The sequence below is a fragment of the Monodelphis domestica genome, chromosome 3 (assembly GCF_027887165.1).
Source record: "Monodelphis domestica isolate mMonDom1 chromosome 3, mMonDom1.pri, whole genome shotgun sequence".
In the NCBI taxonomy this organism is placed as follows: Eukaryota; Metazoa; Chordata; class Mammalia; order Didelphimorphia; family Didelphidae; genus Monodelphis; species Monodelphis domestica.
The window spans coordinates 275,335,339-275,357,888 of NC_077229.1; the positions used below are offsets into that span (position 1 = coordinate 275,335,339).

Here is a 22,550-nt window from a genome sequence, read left to right on the forward strand (position 1 = left end):
GCAGCTTGTGGTCTGGAGGCTTCTTCATGATGTCTTCTCCAAACAGTTCAGTTTCTGGATTCGGAGAGGTAGCATGTTTCTTTACCTAAAATTCTTCTTAAAAGGGATTTTAACTTTGCAATTTAAAATAATATTATTTTTACATTTCCTCGTGAAGAGGGTGATTGAAAAAAAAACAGGGTCACTTAGGGATGCATGACTGAGTTATGAGGTATATGAATCAATTGGTAAGAGAAATTAAAAAGACATCAGAAAAATCCAAATAAAAAAAGAAAATTTCTGGATGAAAATATAGACTTATCAAAGTCTTATGTATAAAAATTCCAAGTAAAGAAAAAGTAAATCTATAACAGGTCCTTGAATCAGAGACCAATTAAAATGATCTAAGCAATGATGCATTTACCCAGTCAGTAGCCAGGACTGCAGAAATTTTGCCACACTATGAAAGACAGAAAAGGGACTAGATTATAGGAGCCAGGTTTGGAGCCAAGTTTGGGATACTTGTTTGTAAGTATTTTTAGAGCGAGTGTGGACACAAGGAAGGCCTATGTCTTTTTTTTTTAAAAACAATATTTTATTTGGTCATTTCAAAACATTATTCATTGGAGAAAAAGGTCATTTTCTTTTCCTCCCCCCCCATAGCTGATGCACAATTCCACTAGGTTTCACATGTGTTCTTGATTAGAACCCATTTCCATGTTGATGGTATTTGCTCTAGAGTGTTCATTTAGAGTTTCTCCTCAGACATTTTCCCTCAACCCCTATAGTCAAGCAATTGCTTTTCCTCAGTGTTTTTCCTCCCACAGTTTGTCCTCTGCTTGTGGATAGTGTTTTTTCTCCTAGATCCCTGCAGATTGTTCAAGGACATTGCATTGACACTAATAGAGAATTCCATTAAGTTTGATTGTACCACAGTGTGTCAGTCTCTGTGTACAATGTTTTCCTGGTTCTGCTCCTTTCGCTCTGCATCACTTCCTGGAGGTTGTTCCAGTCTCCATGGAATTCTTCTACTTTATTATTCCTTTGAGCACAATAGTATTCCATCACCAACATATACCACAATTTGTTCAGCCATTCCCCAATTGAAGGGCATCCCCTCATTTTCCAATTTTTTGCCACCACAAAGAGTGCAGCTATGAATATTCTTGTACAAGTCTTTTCCCTTATTATCTCTTTGGGGTACAAACCCAGCAGTGCTATATATATGGCTGGATCAAAGTCTGCCGCTTATTTTTTTTATGTTGCTTTCCCTCACCACCACTGGTCATTCTCTCTTGCCCAGTCTCTCTATACAATTTTACATCTTTGGGTCCATGCCAGCATAGGTCCCTGTCCTATGTGCATATCTGAAAAGTGGATAGAGTATCTTTTCCTCACTAAGGAGTTAGTGACTGATTTCAGTGAACGTGTTGTCTCTTCCATTTTATCAGGGGATGGTGATTTAACTTGAGGGAATGAATATCCTAGTGGATTTTCAGGCATTGCCAGTGGACTTGCTGGGGAGAATATGCTTGGTAGGTGTCCAGAAACATAGGGCTGTGGATTTAATATTGAAAGGAATTGTAGAAGTCATTTCATCTAACATTGCTAAGGACATTGATGGCAGCAAAATAAAAAGATTTTGCCCAGATTCCTCAGGTAATAAGTGGCTGGACTGGAATTTAGGCAGAAGGGTTCTGACCAAAAGTTCATTGTTTTTTACTCTGCAAATTATGCCATATCTATACATAGGCAGGTTGTGGGCTTGAAAGATTCTCTAATATTTTCATTTTCATGTCCTTTTCATTTCCCCTAACTATACACATAAATAAGTGTTTTCTGTATTTCATTTGGTCATCTCCCCAAGTCTGATGGTCCTTAGGTACAGAACAGTGAGTAGGTTGCTGGTCTTACAAATTTGAATCCTGCTTTGGGCTATGGCTAGTAATGTGACCCTGAGGAAGTTCCTTAACATCTTTAGACTACAGTTTCTTCATTTGTGAAATGAGAGATTTATAGTCATAAAGCTCAGGACCTCTTTCAACTCTTAAGTTTATAATCCTATGAATAGTGAGATATTAAGGCTAGAAGGGACCTTGGAGACCATCTTTCTAATGTAGCCCTTCATTCCACAGATGGGAAAGCTGGTCTAGAAAAATGATTCACTTGAGGACACAGATTTTGTTAGCAGCTAATCCAGGACCATGTCCAAGATCTCTTGGCTATAGGCCCAAGGTGCTTATTACATCATTCTGCCAAGCTCTTTTCTTTCAGTCACATTCCATTCTGTATTTTCTACACATCCGTGCCTCCCTAAATCCTCCAGTATCTGTTTTCTTCAGAGCCTTATTAGACGTGCTTACAAGTTGGTTAGTGACAGGTCCTGACATGGATTGAATGCCTGCAGATTCCAGCCGATGCTGTTTGGAACAGGAGGGAGGTTTGAATGTCTGAACCTGTGGGTTCAACTTAGGATGCTCCTTCTTGTCAAGATGAGAGGGACTTTTGCCTGTTGTGCTTTACTTTAAATAGTAGTAGTCCTCTAGGGGCCTCAGTCCAACTGTCAGCACCACCCTCATCCAGGCTAAGCCCAGGCACTGCCTTGGCCTAGGGCCATTTACCAAAGCCTTTCTATTCCCATTTATGAGTAGGCAGGATGAGTAGAATGCACAAGGTGCATTCTTGGGGCCTGGTAAAGCCTCCTCAACTAAATTGATATCTGTGGAGGCAGGAATGCACCCTAACAGTTGTGGAAGGGTAACTTTTAGTGGCATGAGAGAGCCAGAATTTTGTTTCTCTTGTCATGAGTTTTCTGCTGTGGGAATACCTTTACATGGCAGTTCTTTCTTTTCCCTTCCTCACTTTAAGCCAGGGGTGAAGAGAGATGTATTAGGTGAGTGATTGTAGATAGAACTGATAGAGTGTGAAAAACCTACAATCAATGAGAAAGCTTCTGTTAATTGGTTGAGATGGAGTCAGGAATTATACAATGAATTTCCCCAGTCCAACTAAGTGAAAATTAAATTCAAATTAAAAAAAATTAGTGTTGGTGCTTGTTAGAGCAACCACGAATGGGTTAAATGCTCTTCCTACATTTTATTTTATACCCTTCAAATTACCTTGCCCATTCTATTATTGGTGATTCTATTCTTTTTAACTTGTAAATAAACCCTAGAAAATCTCTTCTTGATTTAGAATGTGGAAATAGGAAGATGTTAGTAGAAGGGAAAGAAGGGGGTAGGTTATAAATTGTGAGGCACCATATACATACAAGCTATTAGGTGTTGGAAACAGGTGCCAATAGATGATGACAATTTTGGGTAGATGAAATGGGGTAGAGAATTGATGTTCAAGGGTTGCAGGGTAAATATATGAACTCAAGCAATCAAGAGCTTCAGGGACTAAGGTAGGCAAAGGGGCACAGTGCCAGAAGTTCAGGTGTGTTAATCAGGGAAGTATTAACAAGTAGTGAAGGGTGAAATTTTTGGTCTTAAAGGCAGAGGTTCCCTGGATCAGTTCTGAATTTAGGAGCTGGTGGCCTCAGAAACTAAGTAGTCCTTCATCTCTTCCTCTTGACTTCCTTAAAGTACCAACTAAATCCCACCTTCTACAAAACAAACAAACAAACTTTTCCACTGTCTCTTCATTCTAGTCCCTTTCTTCTGTTGGCTATTTCCTTTATCCTCTATATAGCTCCTTAGTACATATTTATTTGCTTGTCATCTCCCTTATTAGACTGTGAGCTCCTGGAGAGCAGGGATTGTCTTTTGCATTTTCTTTGCCTCTCCAGTCCTTAGACCAGTGCCTGGCAAAGAGTAGGCACTTTCTTAATTCTTAACAAGAATAAATATGCAGGATTACACCTTCCAATTCTTATTAAAGTACTTTACCAATTTAGGATACCATCATTGCATCACTTAATTTTCTTAGAGTGTGACTGAACTGGTTTAACACTTAGTTACATTTCTGTGGAGGAGGGGGGCATTCCAGAACAGAGGAAGTTGGTGCTTAATAACAGCTTACCTTTTTAATAGAACTTTACAACCACATTTTCTTTGATCCTTATAACCTTCAAGGTAGCTTATACTTAATTATCCTCATTGTAGTTCAGTTGAAAAAAAAATCTGAGTTTTAGAGAGGTTAAATAATTTGCTCAAGGCCCTGTTAGCTAATTAGCAGAAAGCAATAATAACTCAAATTAAGATCTATTGGCTTTATAACCTGTATTTGTTCTACCATGTTGGCCTCTTACTATTGGACCCTTGGAAAGGAGAAATAATAATACTTTCACCTAATTAAGGCTTATAATCTTGAGGATTCCTTAAGTTAACAGAGAATAATTGGGAAACAACTGCCAATTATATGATATTTCAAACTGCTCTTGAAAGAACTTGAGTTTATATTTTATTTTTTTTTAAACCCTTACCTTCTGACTTGGAGTCAATACTGTATGTTGGTTCCAAGGCAGAAGAGTGGTAAGGACTGGGCAATGAGGGTTAAGTGACTTGCCCAGGGTCACACAGCTGGGAAGTATCTGAGGCCAGATTTGAACCCAGGACCTCCCATCTCTAGGCCTGGCTCTCAATGTACTGAGTCTCCCAGTTGCCCCATTGAGTTCATATTTTTAAAAAAGGTTAAAACATGTCTAATCAAAAGACCAAAAGATGTAACCATTTCAAAGCAAAAGAGTGGAGAGTTCTATAAAGAAATAGATTGACATTAGAGGGGCTGTGTGGATTTGGCATGGTGCTACTTAGGCAAATAGCAGGCATTGGAAGGGGACCCATGATTTCACTGGTATAAGGAACTCCCAGATGAAGGGATTCTCTCTGCCAACGTAGTTAGCACATTCTTTGAGACTTAGAGTCTTAGAGGATTGTCTGAAATCCCGAGGTTACTTGCTTTGTCCAAGGTCACATAGCCAATTGAATTTGAAGCTAAAAAGTTCTCTACTCATTGAAACACTGCCTCTCCTCATTTCTTAACATTTTGGGTGTATATTATGTGAAAAGAATATTTAGGTAATTTAATGGAGACCTTTGTTTCTGCCAACTTTGAGTTTTCTCAAGCATGGGTCACTTTTGGGGGGAAATGTACCATCTTTGAAATGTACCTATTTGAAATATGTCTATTGAAATGTATCATACATTAGAAAATTCAGTGCTAAGGAATGGTAAACCACTGCTCTTGAAATAATTATTGCTAGTTACTCAATTGCTTTTAGCATTCTGGCCTATTTTAGGTGATAATTTTGTCTCAAAGGTAAAAATACTGACCCAGTTTTGGTTGACATGAATTGTTTCCTAAAATTATCAGCTCAATGGCAGCTTTCAACTAAAGTCCAAATCCCTACTGTTTTTTAAAAAAGTGTTGTCAGCACCATGGTCAGGGGTCATGGTAGACTGGGGAGCAGCAGGGTGGCTCTCCATCACAGTTACTTGTGGCAGAGTTGTCCTGACAGCAACAAGAAATTAATGGGGAAGTGTGAGTCTGGGGAGGGGCGAGAGGTAGGGGAGGAAATAAAGAAAAAGAAGGGAAGTTGGTACCTGATGGACTGGCCACTATTGTGGCCCCTGATGGCAGGTTTAATTGCTCATGGAGAGCAATTCAAACTCAGATGAGTCCCTAGGGTTCAGGAAAGGCATAGCTACATCATTTGGGCTATTGGTTGACTTCCCTAATGTAGCTGTTTCCCTGTGTATGAGCCTCAGGAAGGTGTTCAGGGCAGCTGTTGTTGGGTTTGTGCTTCCCCTTTCCTGGGCATCTTTTGTGCCATAACTAAATTCAGTACTTCCCATGACTAAAGATTAGCTTTGAGCTACAACTGAATCTGTGGTGATAAGGCCTTCTTAATACATCCTAGTCTGCATCCCTCATATGCAACTATTTAAGATCTTGAACTTGAGGCACTTTTGAGAATTTGAAATTACAAATATTGGGAATGAAAACAAAAAGATCTTCTTAATTTTATACCTACCTCAGATTCCCAACCTAGGATATTATGTTTAGTTATGGTCTCTGCATCTCAAGAAAGGCACAAATTCCTCAAAAAATTCTAGAGAAGGGCATCAAAAGGAGCTTAAAATGATAGGACATCTCTCAGTGAAGATAGATTGTAATAATTAGTCTGGGAAGGGGCACAGCGGAGGCCTGGAGTTGGGAGGATCCCAGGTTTAGCTATGGCCTCAGATTCTTCCTGGTTATGTGACCCTGGGCAAGTCACTTAACTCCAAATGTCTAGACTCTATCACTCTTTGTTCTTAGAATCAATACTTAGTATACCTAGTATCTTTTCTAAGACAAAAAAAAATAAGGGTCAGTTTTAAAAGATTAGAGTGGTATAATTAAAAAACTAAAAGGTACAATCTATTAAATTATAGGAGATATAGATTTGTTTACTCTAAATAATATAAATTCACCAAATCTCAGCATACTAAGAATTTATATTTTTTATTACTTAGAGACTGAAGACTTGTTTTAAATTAAAACATCATTGCTGCCAAAATTTTATTTAGCATTTTAAATGTTCAAGGTAAATAAAAGAAAGTATAGTGTAAATATATTCCAATCAGCTTCATAGTGCAAAAAAAAAATGTGGTCTAGGTGGACTTAAGTAAAGTCATTGATAACAGATCCATAAAAGATTATCAGAGGGAATTAAGGAGTATTTTACTTTCACTTTATTACTATGCATTTGAGCCAGTTTGTGTCATGCTTTGCACAAAATAGACACTTTGTATTATGTTTGTTGAGCTAAGCAAAAGGAAACTTAAGTTTGACTTTAGTCTGGCAATTTCTTCATAATGCTATTATGTATTCTCAATTATCGATGCATGAAAAAAATATGTACAAAGAAACATAGGCCTTTACTTAGAAAGCATCTGAGTATCTAGAAAGAGTCTCCAGAGATGGTGCAGTGATAGTAGATGTGCATAAGTAGCAGTTAATGCAAAATTTAATAAGAAGATTGAATCTCATTGAATTTTCATGGGCTTCAGGAAGTTCTAAATGATTACAGGTCTGGTTGTCAGGAATAAAATGTGGTCATTCATTACATTAGAATCTATTCTTAGGTACTACCTTTTCAAGGAATAAAGACTAAAGTCAGTAAGGACCAAGAACTAACACTATTATTTTGTTCTTCCCACGTAAAATTAAAAAGCTGCTGGGCCAAAAATGATACCTGGTTGAGATTCACCTACCTTCTGCTTTTTTAGTGTAGTTGATATTTACTGCTTGCATTGAAAATCATGGACTGATAATTTACCCTCAGAGAAATGGAGGTTCTTTTCTTTTAGGGGACCAAAGTAGGAGACCTAATTTTAGATTGGGTTGTAGGTTAGGGAGTTACAGTACTCAGTCTTGGGGGCAGCTAGTGGGGAGCACAGTGGGTTGAATGCTGGACTTGGAGTCAGGAAGATTCATCTTCATGAGTTCAAATCTGCTTCAGACACTAGCTGTGTGACCCTGGGAAAATCACTGAACACTGTTTTCCTCAGTTTTTTCATCTGTAAAAGGATCTGGAGAAGGACATACATTACACTCCAGTATCTTTGCCAAGAAAGTCACCAATGGGAGCAGGAAGAATCAGATGTGACTGAAATGACTGAACAACAACAACGACAATGGGTCTCAGTCTGTCATTATATGATGTAGGTTTAAGCCATCTTGTCCTTTTGTCATGGGGCCCAGAACCAGGAGGATGCTTTTTTAATATCTTGCACATAGATCTGTGATGCCCTGGGTAATGCATTAATTAAAAGACCTTACCTTCTACCTTAGAATTGATTCTAAGTATCAGTTCCAATGTAGTAGGGTGGTAGGGGCTAGGCAATGGGGGTTGGATGACTTGCCCAGGGTCATGCAGCTAGGAAGTATCTGAGGTCAGATTTGAACTCAGGACCTATCATTTCTAGGCCTGGCTCTTTATCCCCCGTGTCATCTAATTACCCCTTTGTAAAATGAGCCAGAAAATTAAATGGTAAATCATTCCAGTCGTTTTGCCCAGAATACCTTGAATTGGGTCACAAAGAGTCAGATATGACTGAAATGACTGAAATGACTCAACAACAAAGATGGGTTTCAGTCTATATGATTTTTAAAAGGGATCATTGACTGGTTAGAATATATGCAGGGGAGTGTGTGTAGAGTGGTGAGAAGTTTAGAAACCTTGAGGAATGTCTAGAAAATTTAGGAGGAATGGCTGAAATAACTAGGAATTTTTAGTCTGGAAAAGACATATAAGGGGAAGGAGAAAGAAGGACCTTTATTTTTCTTTTCTTAACCCCTCCCCCCCAACCCAGTCTCTTACCTTCATCTTAGAATCAAGATTGTGTATTGGTTCTAAGGCAGAAGAGTGGTAAGGACTAGGCAATGGGGGTTATGTGACTTGCGCAGGGTCACATAGCTAGGAAGTAGCAGAAGTCATTTTTGAATCCAGGACCTCCCAACTCTAGGCCTGGCTCTGAATCCATTGAGCTACCCAGATGCCCCCTAGGACCATTATTTTTTGTGGATTTAAAGGAAAGTCATTTGGAAGAGCGATTTGACTTTTTCTGTGTGACTAAGGGCAAAACCAGGTTGATATTACAGAAGAGGCAGATTTTTTTTTTTTTTGGTTCAATATAAGGAATTTTCTAACATCCAGAGCTATGCAGCAATGGAATGGGCTTCCTCTCAAGTTAGTGAACTTGAGAAGGGTTCAGGAGTTAGCTAGATTTTGACCTTACAAGGATGTTAAAGAAGGGATTTCTGTAGAGTAAAAGGGGTGTTCTGGAATCATAGTTAGATGTTATACTGGCTCCTGAGAGCCAATTGTTAAATTTCCAGTTAGCATTTAAACTTCAGATATTGGCAAATGTTACCAATTAGGGCTTGATTTATTGTTTTGTTGACTTTCTAGATATGAGATGTAGAAAATTCTAATAATAGAAATTATATGTAAAAGCATGCTTTGGATATTTTTTTTGGAGAGTCAGTTGTTTAGCATTTATTAGCACGGCCCAGACTATATAACTTGCAGACATGGACTCTTACTCTGTCGTCCTATATTTCTTTGCCTTCTTATTCCTGGGTGAAGGGGTGAGGCTGGTGCTTCTGAGAATCAGTATGGAAGAAAGAGGCCCTGTGGGTAGTTCTTAGACTATTTTCCTCATTAGACCAAACCCAAACAAGCTTTTCTGACATTGATGAAGATGATGTAGGAGATCAGGGTTTTTCATATAGGATAAACATAAACCAGAGGGAAGAAATGCACTTGATGAACAGTTGGCAAATGCACTTTTTGGATCAGGATGAAAGGGAATAGTCCCTGGAGCCATCTGAAATGCATTTTCATCGTCAACTGTGAATATTGTTCATGAGCCCCATTGCTATTGCTGGGTAATTTTCTCAAACAAGATCTCCAAAATGAGGTCTACTTTTCTAGTATTCCATTATGTTTCCCTGTTGGTCTTTTAACTCATATAAATTAGTAACATGGCCAAGTGTCTAAAATGGACACTAGTAGCTAACTGAAAGCTAAAGTAGATAATGATTTAATTGGGAATTTCTATTTGTTGGAGTTGTCCCATCACAATACTTATGTGAATACTGTGTATGAATTGACAGGAAATGGATCCTGGTAAGATAAAATAATTCAGGTCTCCAACTCTAAAGTATTTCTTTAATGGTATTTTCTAGTGCTCAAAACTCTTTCACAAAAATGATTCTAAATATAATTGAATATAATGAAACAAAGAATGTAAAATTGGGCATTGAGAGAATGGTTTTTTGCCTTATCTCCAGTTAGATATCATGCTATCCCTAACAGATCTTGTACAGCATTAACATTAATAGGAGACTGAGTCAGGGGGCAGTGGTTTGGGAGACTGCAGAGAGATGAGAGTTGGCAGGAGGATGACCAGCTGACAGGCTTAAAGATGCGGTGGGGCAGAATAATCTCTCTCTCTCCCTCTCCCTCTCCCTCTCCCCCCCTCTCTCTATCAGAGACAGATTTTGAGTTCTTTGGTTTTTGTTTATTTTTGTTTTTTAAAAAGTCATAGTTCATTTATATTTATTGTATGATTCTATTTTGAAAGAGCAGTAGGAAAAAGACATGAATGCTATTCTTTGCCTCTTTTCTCCTGAACTCAGCTCCACTATGAGGTTTTTTTTTCCTTTTTCTTCAGTAATGTTCTATTTTTTTCTCATTTATGTGCAAAGATAGTTTTTGGTGTTCATTTTCTAACAACTTTGAGTTCTACCAATATGAGGTTTTTTGAAGTCAGAATGGCCATATATCCCACTTCTTTATGGTTACTGTTATTTTATTGAAAATACTACTATTTAAAAGACTAGGTGTTATCACCAGTTTCAAGTAGTAGAGTACTATTGAAAAGTTCAAAAGTTTTTTGGGTCTTCCAAGGAACTGTAGAGTTCACTTCTTCTAAATCAATCTCTCTCTCCACCAATCTGCTACTACAAATAAAAATTACATGGTTTTGTCACTGTTTCTATATAATGATTCATAGCATGGACATTTCTACTTGGTTTTTAACCCCTCACCTTCCATCTTAGAATCAATGCTAAGTACTGGTTCCAAGGCAGAAGAGTGATAAGGGCTAGGCAATGGGGTTAAGTGACTTGCCCAGGGTCACACAGCTGGGAAGTGTCTGAGGCCAGATTTGAACCCAGGACCTCCTATCTCTAGGCCTGGCTCTCTATCCACTGAGCCACCCAGATTCCCTCCCCCCCCCCCATTTCTAGGGTTTTTTGAAAAGGGTTTCATTTATATGTATTTTGAAGTATTTTGAGTGGCCAGAAACTGAATGTGGCACAATCACAGAGGACTGTTGGAAGGGACCTTAGTCACCCTCCACTATATATCAACCCTTACCTGAAAAGATCTTTACTCCAACATACCCAACAAGAGGTTAATGATGGAGCCTCTACTTCAAGACCTCCTCAGGTCTTGAGGAGCCCCTCAATAAAAAAAAGCAAAACCCTTACCTTCTGTTTTTGAATCAGTTCAATGTATCGGTTCCAAGGCAGAAGAATGATAAAGGCTAGGCAATGGGGGTTATGTGACTTGTCCAGGATCACACAGCTAAGAAGTGTGCTTTTTATTATTAACTTTTTTATTAGTTGCTTCTGAAGAAGTAAAGTAGTGTTGATTTTAAGAAAGATTGATGTGTTAAAACAAAACAAAATATTTCTTCAAAATTACATATAACTGGGGTCATCTACATGGCTCAATGGATTGAGAATCAGGCCGAGGGAAGAGAGGTCTTTGGGTTCAAATTTGGCCACAGACACTTCTTAGTTGTGTGACCCTGGACAAGTCGCGTATCCCCTATTACCTAGCCCTTACTGCTCTTCTGCCTTGGAACCTATGCTTAGTATTGATTATAAAATGGAAGGTAAGGGTTTAAAGAATACATATACCTTAAATAATTTATATGCATTGATAGTAGCTGAAATAAAAGTTTCTGAGCTGAGAGAAAGCAAGAGAGCTATAAGGGCATTAACGTATGTAAAATCACTTGTGATCCTCTTTACCAAGTATTCCAGGAACATTTTGGATCTACTTACTCAGAAGAGAGCTGGCGATCATAGAAAAGAATCCTTTTGAAACCCGGAAATATGAACAGCAATGTACATGATAATGAAAGTATGTGGGGAGAGCAACCCCATGTATAGGAATACAAATCGAATCTCACAAGCCATGGTGATTTCTGCCAATATTTAGGGCAGATTATTTGAGCACATGAATACAGAATTCCTCCAACCAGAAAACCAAGTACAGAAGACATAATTGAAATGGCAGCATTATTTATGTGGAGCTTCCTTGCCTGGGAGGTGCTGAAAGATAAGTTGGTAGGCTGTGTGGCATTATTAAATGAGACTTTTTTGGCAGGCTCCCATAACAAATGGGGAGACATACAGCGGCACGTTTCCACCTGCTCTGGACTTGGGTTTCTTGTGGGTGTGCTATTTCAAAGATGCCACATATCATTTCTGAATGTGGTGACAAGTTGAAGGCTTGTGAAGAGAGAAATCTCTCCTTCCAAAGGGAGACCTTCTTTCTCATTTCGATGGGTAGTAACAGAAACCTCTAGCCTTGTCTCAACCCGTGGGATCCAGAAGCATGGGCACTTCATCTAAGGTTCTCTGCTCTGGAATTTAATCATAACTGGGGGGAATGGCTTTTAGAAATTATTCCATCTTACTTCCTCTAAAATGAAGATCCTTAATTTGGAGACCATTTTTAAAAACTGTTAACTCTATTTCAGTATAATTGATTTCCTTTGTAATCCTGCATTTTGTGTTTTGTGCATTAAAAAAGGTTATGAGGGAATAATGAGGTGAGCATCACCAGAAGAACAATTTATACAGTAACAATAACAGGGTGAAGAAATACAGTTTTGAAAGTCTTGGAAACTCTAATCAACCCAATGACCAACCACAAATTCCAAAGCATGCATAATGTCCACTCCCTGATAGAGAGTTAATGGGCCCAGAGTATAGACTGTGATGTATTTTTTGGGTACACGACCAATTAAGAGATATATTTTTCTTGACTATGCATGTTTGTCACAGGGGTTTTGTTTTTGTTGTTTTCCCAATGGGGATGGGAAGGTTGAAGAAATGAGAGGAACAGAAGATGAACTTTTGGAAGTAAAACAAAATTTAACTTAACAAATTATTCTGAATAGTCCACAGGCTTCATCTGACTGCTAAAAAATCCATGCCCTGCCTCCCACCCCCAAAAAGGAAGAAAACTAAGGATGTCAGGCTTAGGAGGAAACAAGGCTATGAAGCAAATATAGGAATATGTGAGAGCTGGTACCCAATACAAAAGCATGCATCTGGGCCCTCAAAATATACTTACTAGTGATGGGTGTCTGAATTCATTGGTATGTGAGGGAGTGAGATCAATGGAAGATATTCATATATGCTTTAGATGATCACAGTATCGCAGATTGTTGGAGTCAGAAGGTCCCATAGAATTCATCTATCTAAACTTCCCATTTTACATATGAGGAAATTGGGGCCCAAAGAAGTTTTCAAATGACTGTCAAATATTCCACTAAATCCATGGTCAATATATCCAGCTATATTCCATTAAACCTATGGCCAAGGTAGTATTAATATTTATTATTAATTCATACAGCGGGGCAGGAATTCTTACTCTTTTTTTTTCAAACCCTTACCTTCCGTCTTGGAGTCAATACTGTGTATTGGCTCCAAGGCAGAAGAGTGGTAAGGGCTAGGCAATGGGGGTCAAGTGACTTGCCCAGGGTCACACAGCTGGTAAGTGTCTGAGGCCAGATTTGAACCTAGGACCTCCCATCTCTAGGCCTGGCTCTCAATCCACTGAGCTACCCAGCTGCCCCCAGGAATTCTTACTCTTTTTTGTGTGCAGGAAGCCTTTGACAGTTTGGTGAAACATACGGTCCCTTTCTCAGAAGATTATTTTTGAAGGCATAAAATAAAATATCTAGTATTACAAAGGAAACCAATTAATAATGAAATGCATTCATCTAAATATTTTTAAAAAACAAAATCACAGATCCTCAATTATGCCCCCCCCATAATAGATATTATATTGAATGAATTTAAAATTCATTTTTATATAAGATTACAGATTACTTTCTTCATGGAAACCTAGAGGTAGTTTTCTGTTTGTTTGCTCTAGGCCTATGATTTAATTAATGTATTTAAAATACTTCTACCTATGCAGACCAACAACTCCTCTTTAATTTAGAGTTTTAGAGAGTTGCCTAGGTGCACTGAAAGATTAAATAATTTGTTTATGGTCTGTGTCAGAGGTGGCCTTGTTATCCCCACTTTATTAATGAAGCTTCAAAAGATTAAGTCACTCAGGATTACAGATGTAATGCCAGAGCCACACTTTGAATTTAAGACTCTCTTAACTTCATGTCTAGCTTGCTTTCCATTATACTATGTGGTTATAATTTTTAAAAAGGATTGTTGGATTTGGTTTCAGAGTATCTAGGTTCAAGTCCTAGCTCTGCTTCTTTTCGTGACTTTGGGCAAGTCATTTAACTTCTGTTCCTTAGGTCCACATTTATATTATGAAAGGATTAGATCAGCTGGCCTCAAGCTCTAAATCTGTGATTGTTTTATACCTCAAAGTCACATATCCTAATAGGAATGGGTTTAAATTTGATCATTAGTTCCAATTTGCAAAAGTGAGACCTCAAGTTTCCTAGGAATTCTGTAAGTTGTAGAAAAAGTTTATTGTTGTTGAATCATTTCAGTTGTGCTCAACTCTTTGTGAACCCATTTGGGGTTTTCTTAGCAAAGATACTGGATGGTTTGCCATTTCCTTCTCTAGCTCATTTTACAGATAAGGAAACTGAGACAAATAGGGTTAAGTGACTTGTCCAGGGTCACACAGCTAGTAAGTGTCTGAGACTGGATTTAAACTCAGGAAGACGAGTCTTCCTGATTCTAAACCTGATGCTCAATCCATTGAGCCATCTAAGTTACTGAATTATATTGTTGGGGTGAGTTTTCCTCCCTAGAAATTCCCTATACCATTGAGATTACAGTTCTATACCCCCCAAATAAATTCTAATTCAGAGAGAGAATTTGAATTTGATGGCCTCTAGAGTTCCTTCCAACTCTGAGGTTCTATGATTTTGTGAATAAATCCCTGAACTAATCCTTGACCTTGGGGGATAAATTAGATGCTTTGAAACAGAAATTCTTTTTTTTTCTTAGTTTATAATATGAATGAATTTATGTAGTCTACCACCTCAGTCTCTACCACTGGTATTTACATGAATTTCTTTCTCTTTTTTTCTTCAATAGCTTTTCCATGTTGCTTACGTGCTCATCAAATTCGCAAATTCTCCTCGTCCTGATCTCTGGGTCCTGGAAAGATCAGTAGATTCTGGAAGAACTTACTTGCCTTGGCAGTTTTTTGCCCGTAAGTAAAATACAAAGTCCTGTTGGCTTGAGAATTATGAAACACTGTCCCTTCATCGGCTCTCCTCATCTTCATTTTCATCATGGGGAACTAAAATTATTTGCACGAGATCACCATCATATGTTCTTTGAAATTTTAATACCTTGATATTGTTAGTACAACACTAATAACTTTTATTTTCTCGAGCTAAAACCCTTTTTCTGTTTTATTGTTTCCTGGTTCTATTTTTCTTAGATTTTCAGATTTATTGACAGAGTTGGGCAAAAGAACTTTCAGTGATTGCTATAATTTCTTCAACTGGTTATGGTTTTGAGCTATGACCCTTAAGGTACAATGCTCTCAGCACATAGTAGGTGCTTAAGAAATTTTTATTGGATATGGTATGTGCATGAGCTCAATCTTAACATATCACTACATAGAAAAGCTAATGGTCAGAATCACTCCCATCATGAAGTCTCCTTTCATTTCTCTGAGAAATGTAGCCATATATGTCCTTCACTAGAACAGCCTTTCTTTTACTCAACAGGGAGGAAGGTCAACTGATCAGTGTGGATACTATTTCATGAACCATTTAGTTTGTATCTGTATCCATCATATAGGCAGACTTTCTGAGCATGCCTGTGAGCCATGGGATATATTGACATTGGAAGGACATTTGTTCACAAAGTGTAGCAAAGATATATACTCTCCATATGGGATTTCTTATTGGTCAGTTTGCCAACTGAGGCCTTGAGTCTCACTACTTCAAATACTGCTGATGAAAACCAGGTGGCTTAGAGTGATTTGAAAGGTGGCATCTTGAAACACAAATAAGTCTACACGTAGACTTGACACTTCTGTGTGTTTGTCTGTTCATTGATTTTTTTCATCTCCTTGCTTTTTATTCTTTTATATCAAATTAATATACAGATAAGACTCTTCTATGAGTATTTATCATAAGAAAAAATATTTTATGTTTCAATGTGAAAATGCTTCTTTGTTAGACTCTAAAATAGACTGTTGGGAACATTTTGGGACGGAGGCCAACATGCCTATCATTGAAGATGATGATGTTATCTGCACCACTGAATATTCCCGGATTGTACCACTGGAAAATGGAGAGGTGAGTATATCTAGGGAGATTGTATGAAATGATGTTTAAAAGTGGACAAAATTGATGGTGGGAATGTTCTGACATAAACAAAAATCAAAGTCACCTATTTGGGACCCAGGATTTAATAAATTATTATTAAACTTTGATGGAAACATCTTTTATGGTTTACTAGGTTGTGGTTTCTTTGGTAAATGGTCGTCCAGGAGCAAAAAACTTTACATTTTCTCCTACACTACGAGAGTTTACGAAGGCAACTAACATTCGCCTGCGTTTTCTCCGGACCAATACCCTTCTTGGACACTTGATCTCTAAAGCTCAGAGAGATCCAACAGTAACTAGAAGGGTGAGTAATTTCAAGAGTTCCTGTAAGTTTTTCTTTGTATTATTGAATTAAGTTCATCTAATTAGGTCAGAGGGCAGCTAGGTAGCACCGTGGATAAGAGTTGTTGGACCTGAAGTCAGGAAGACTCATCTTCCTGAGTTCAAAAGTGCCCCTTGGCAAGTCACTTCACCCTCTTTTCTTCTTTTGTAATATGTACTGGAGAAGAAAATGGTGAATCACTACAGTATGTTGCCAAGAAAACCCTAAATGGGGTCACAAGAGTTGGACATGGCTTGAAAATAGCTGAATAATAACAATTACAAAACAACAATTAGTTTAGAGTACTGGTCCATGGACCCCAATTTAGACCATTTCAGGGGGGTCTATTAGCGCAAAGTAATTTTCATAATAATTGTTATTTCATCATTTTAAATCATGTCAGACTTTGCAAATAATACTAAGATATTATTTGACCATTAAAATATTTCTGCCCTTTCTGATTACATAACTGTGAGGCCAAATTTTCTTCAGATACTTCAACCAGAATAATATATCACATCAGATTTCACACAGAAGCAGATCTGAGAATCAAACTGTCATCTATCAAATCAGACATTAAGGATATTTACAAAAATATATGAAATAATGCCACTTTTCTCACTATTTTTTTATTTTGGAAAATCTTTCTTACAAGAATGTTAGATTAACATAGAATAGACTTTTTGTCATCATTTTAAAATGTATCAGTTCCAGGGGGGCAGCTGGGTAGCTCAGTGGATTGAGAGCCATGCCTTGAGACGGGAGGTCCTCGGTTCAAATCTGGCCTCAGATACTTCCCAGCTATGTGACTCTGGGCAAGTCACTTGACCCCCATTGCCTAGCTCTTACCACTCTTCTGCCTTGGAGCCAATACACAGTATTGACTCCAAGACAGAAGGTAAGGGTTTTAAAAAAAATGTATCAGTTCAGATTTCTAATATGGTAAATTGCTATTGTTGTTCAGTCATTTCTGATTCTTCATGACCCCATTTTGGGGATTTTCTAGGCAAAGAAACTGGGGTTGTGTGCCATTTCCTTCTCTAGCTCATTTTTATATATGAAAAAAACTGAGGCAAAGAGTTAAGTGACTTGCCCAGGGATACACATCTATTAAGTGTCTGAAGCCAAATTTGAACTCATGAAGAATAGTCTTTCTTGTTCCAATCTCAGCACTCTATCCACTATACTACTTGGATGTTGTTGTTATGCTAAATATTCACAGATATAACTCATAGAAACAAAAGGTGTGTGCATGTGTGTGTGTGTGTGTGTATGTGTGTGTGTCGTGGTCTTCAATAATTTTTAAGGGTATAAAGGGGTTCTGAAACCAAAAAGTTTGAGAGCTACTAGCTTAGAAAATCATCCATAATGCCAATGGCCAAGAAGATGGTCTTGTTGGCATTGCCTGGCCTGAATTGGAGTTGGGTTAATTTCTTTTGTTACTCTTTAGATTCTTTTTAATAATAATAGTTTACATTTGTATAGCAACTTATAATTTTCTTTTTTTTAACCCTTACCTTCCATCTTGGAATCAGTACTGTGTATTGGTTCCAAGGCAGAAGAGTGATGAGGGCTAGACAATTGGGGTCAAGTGACTTGCTAAGAGTCTCTCAGCTAGGTAGTCTCTGAGGCTAGAGTTGAGCCCAGGTCCTCCTTTCTTCAAGCCTGGCTCTTTATCCATGGAGCCACTTAGCAGCCTTGCAACTTATTTTCAAAGCTCTTTCACATGTACTCTTTCATCTGATGCTAGAACGGCTTGATGAAGCATGTAAGGCAGATGTTATTATCTTACAGATAATATGACAGATGATAAAAGGCTTGCTCTGCCTCTGAGCATGCTCTGTTTTCAGATGTCAAGAGCACACTATTACCTTATGTTCCTCTCACTTCATTCCTGATAGGGGAGAGGTCTCTCCCATGTAACCATGGTTATGGAAGTGTTCTTATGATCTTAGGGGCATGGGAACATTTCTCTTGGGAGTTATGCACGTATGAGGGATCAAAAAAGTGGGTTGGGAGATAGAAAAAAATTTAGTTTTCATATAGCCTGGAAAATTTTCCAAAGGGGCATTGATGAATAGAATAAGCATTTATTAATTGCCTATTATAAAGGCATTTGACTAAACACTTTATGATTATTATTTTATTCCATAATGGAGAGAGGGCTAGAGATCCAATGGGTGTATAGGTAGCCTATCTACTACCATTAAAAAAAACTTATTTTTTTGTCTTACAATAATACTAAGTTTTGCTTCTAAGGCAGAAGAGCAATAAGAACTAGGCAATTGGGATTAAGTGACTTGCCTGGGGTCATACAGCTAAGGAGTATCTGAGGTAGATTTAAAAAAAATTATTTTTTAAGATTCTTTCCTTGGTTACATGATTTGTGTTGTCTCCCTCCCTTCTTGACTCCTTCATTGGGTTATACATATGTTATCTCTCAAATCCCATTTCTATATTATTCATTTTTGTAATAAAATATCTTTTAAAACCCAAACCCCACATCATATATCCATCTAAACAAGTGATAAATCATATGTTTTCTTCTGGATTTCTGCTCCCACAGTTCTTTGTTTCAATTTGGATAGTGTTCTTTCTTATAAGACCCTTGGGATTATCCAGTATCATTGCATTGCTATTAGTAGCAAAGTTAATTACATTTGATCATTCCACAATGTTTCAGTTACTGTGTACAGTGTTCTCCCACTTCTGCTTATTTCACTCCACATCAGTTCATTGAAGTCTTTCCAGTTCTTTATAGAAATCAAGCAATTCATCATTTCTTAGAACACAATAGTATTCCATCTCCATCACATACCATAAGGCCAGATTTAAACCCAAGGACTTCTCATCTCCATCCTTGGTTCTCTATTTTCTCAGCTCCCAGCTCCCTCTTGTTTTTTTTTTAATTTTATAGTATTTTATTTGATCATTTCCATGCATTATTCGTTAAAGACAAAGATCATTTTCTTTTCCTCCCCCCCACCCCCCATAGCTGACGCGTGATTCCACTGGGTATCACATGTGTTCTTGATTCGAACCCATTGCCATGTTGTTAATATTTGCATTAGAGTGTTCCTTTAGAGTCTCTCCTCTGTCATGTCCCCTCAACCGCTGTAGTCAGGCAGTTGCTTTTCCTCGGTGTTTCTACTCCCACAGTTTTTCCTCTGCTTATGGATAGTGTTTTTTCTCCTAGATCCCTACAGATTGTTCAGGGACATTACACCGCCACTAATGGAGAAGTCCATTACGTTCAATTATACCACAGTGTGTTTGTCTCTGTGTACAATGTTCTCCTGGTTCTGCTCCTCTCGCTCTGCATCACTTCCTGGAGGTCGTTCCAGTCTCCATGGAATTCCTCCTCTTTATTATTTCTTTTTGCACAATAATAATCCATCACCAACATATACCACAATTTGTTCAGCCATTCCCCAATTGATGGGCATCCCCTCGTTTTCCAATTTTTGGCCACTACAAAGAGCGCATCTATGAATATTTTTGTACAAGTCTTTTTGTCCATTATTTCTTTGGGGTGCAGACCCAGCAGTGCTATGGCTGGATCAAAGGGTAGACATTCTTTTATCGCCCTTTGTGCATAGTTCCAAATTGCCCTCCAGAATGGTTGGATCAGTTCACAACTCCACCAGCAATGAATTAATGTCCCCACTTTGCCACATCCCCTCCAGCATTCATTACTTTCCATAGCTGTCATGTTAGCCAATCTGCTAGGTGTGAGGTGATACCTCAGAGTTGTTTTAATTTGCATCTCTCTGATTATAAGAGATTTAGAACACTTCTTCATGTGCTTATTAATAGTTTTGATTTCTTTATCTGAAAACTGCTTATCCATGTCTCTTGCCCATTTATCAATTGGGGAATGGCTTGATTTTTTGTACAATTCATTTAGCTCTTTATAAATTTGAGTAATTAAACCTTTGTCAGAGGTTTTTATGAAGATTTTTTCCCAATTTGTTGTTTTCCTTCTGATTTTAGTTACATTGGTTTTGTTTGTACAAAAACTTTTTAATTTGATGTAGTCAAAATTATTTATTTTACATTTTGTGATTCTTTCTATGTCTTGCTTGGTTTTAAAGTCTTTCCCCTCCCAAAGGTCTGACATGTATACTATACTATGTTTACCCAATTTACTTATGGTTTCCTTCTTTATGTTTAAGTCTTTCACCCATTTTGAATTTATCTTGGTGTAGGGTGTGAGGTGTTGATCAATTCCTAATCTCTCCCACACTGTCTTCCAATTTTCCCAGCAGTTTTTATCGAATAGTGGATTTTTGTCCCAAAAGCTGGGATCTTTGGGTTTATCGTATACTGTCTTGCTGAGGTCGCTTGCCCCCAGTCTATTCCACTGATCTTCCTTTCTGTCTCTTAGCCAGTACCAAATTGTTTTGATGACTGCTGCTTTGTAATATAGTTTGAGGTCAGGGACTGCAAGGCCCCCATCATATGTGTTTTTTTTTCCATTATTTCCCTGGATATCCTTGATCTTTTGTTGTTCCAAATGAATTTTGTTATGGTTTTTTCTAAATCAGTAAAGAAATTTTTTGGGAGTTCCATGGGTATGGCCCAGCGCCCTCTTGTTTACTCTTATTCATGTCAGGTTGTGCCTTCTTAGTTTCTGAGGGATACTCTCTGAGCAGATCATAACTATGTATACACTATGGGGAATAGACCGGGCTTCCTGATTTGACTGAACTTGGAATGGGTTTTTATTGCTTCTGGACATTTGGATCCAAGCCATAACTCTGACCTTGAAGATATTATTAAGGTGAATATCTTCTGTAGCTGCTCAAGTTTGAACTTGGCTCTTTTCTTGCTATTTTTTCATTTATTAACTTTCCACTGATGACACATATAAATAGAGTCATGACCTCTCACAATCTCTGAGATTCCTGGCAGTGGGAATATAATGGAAATTCTCCTTCAATATAGGACCTGCCTGTTACAGGGGTAAAGGGTGAGTCCTTGCTGCTCATGGGGAAGTTGGCCTTTCCTAGTAGGAGATGAGAAATCTCTGCAGTTGTCAAAATCAGAGTCTCCACAAGTGTTGAAATATGAAAGAAAGTGCTGTTAATTCTGGATAATTCGGATGAAAAGGCAGTAAGTTGTGGTTTTACCAGGAAGGTTTGACAGTTTTTACCCAGGAAAACCAAGTCATGTCATTAAATGATTATAGGTCTTTAACATGATTATAATTTTTATAACAGATTAAAGAGTCTTATTTTGTAATTGAAAGACTGCTGCTGACAAGATTTTTCTCGCTAGCCTCCATGAGTTTTGTAACTATACCTGCCTGAACTTTATTGCGATGATAATTTGGAAGAACTGAGAGAGGGACATCTTTTGATATTAATGTGGGCAGCCCCAGTATAGGAGTAATACATGTGTGCCTTGCTTTAAGCAACTCAGTTTATGAAAAATTATATTCTATCTTTTTTTCTAAAACCCTTATCTCCTTTCTTGGTATCAATTCTAAGACAGATGAGTGACAAGGGCTATATGATCATTGTTTAGTGACTTGCCCAGGGCCACCCAGCTAGGTAGTGTCTGAGGCTAGATTTGAAAACAATTCCTCCTGACTCTAGGCCTGGCACTCTATCCACAGCTGCCCCTATATTCTACCTTTTGCAAATTCCTTTACTCACAACAACCTAGTGAGGTAAGTAGAGGGAGAATTAATTATACTAATTTTTTAGATTAAGGAAGTGAGGCCCAGAGAGGGCAGTATGATGTGGCAGAACAAATACTAGATTTGGAGCCAGAGGTTCTGGGCTCAAAACTTGTTTTCAGTATGTACTAGCTATACAACCATGGACAAGTCATTTAACTTTTCTCAGCCTCAGTTTTCCCATCTACAAAATAGGGATCATAATAGCACCTGCCTTACAAGGTTTTAAAAAAAATTAATTAAAAAATTTTCCATGGTTATAAGATTCTTATTGTTTCCCTCCCCTCTTCCTTCCCCCCTTCCTGGAGCTGACAGTTTCACAAGATTATACATATATGATCACTCAAATCCTATTTACATATTATTCATTTTTTATAAAAGAATAATCTTTTAAAACCAAAATCCCAAATCATATAACCACATAAACAAGTGATAAATTATGTTTTCTTCTGGATTTCTACTCCCAGAGTTCTTTTGCTAGCTGTGGATAGTGTTG

The 22,550-nt window shown here is 37.8% G+C and overlaps 1 protein-coding gene across 1 annotated transcript in view; it reads left to right on the plus strand.

The window, feature by feature from the left end:
- Nucleotides 1-22,550, plus strand: part of LAMA3 (laminin subunit alpha 3) — a 360,924-nt gene that overhangs the window by 59,700 nt on the left and 278,674 nt on the right. The window contains exons 3-5 of the mRNA XM_007487607.3: nucleotides 14,800-14,917; nucleotides 15,901-16,019; nucleotides 16,183-16,353. Coding sequence (XP_007487669.1) covers nucleotides 14,800-14,917; nucleotides 15,901-16,019; nucleotides 16,183-16,353 — 408 coding nt within the window. The remainder of the gene's footprint in view (nucleotides 1-14,799; nucleotides 14,918-15,900; nucleotides 16,020-16,182; nucleotides 16,354-22,550) is intronic.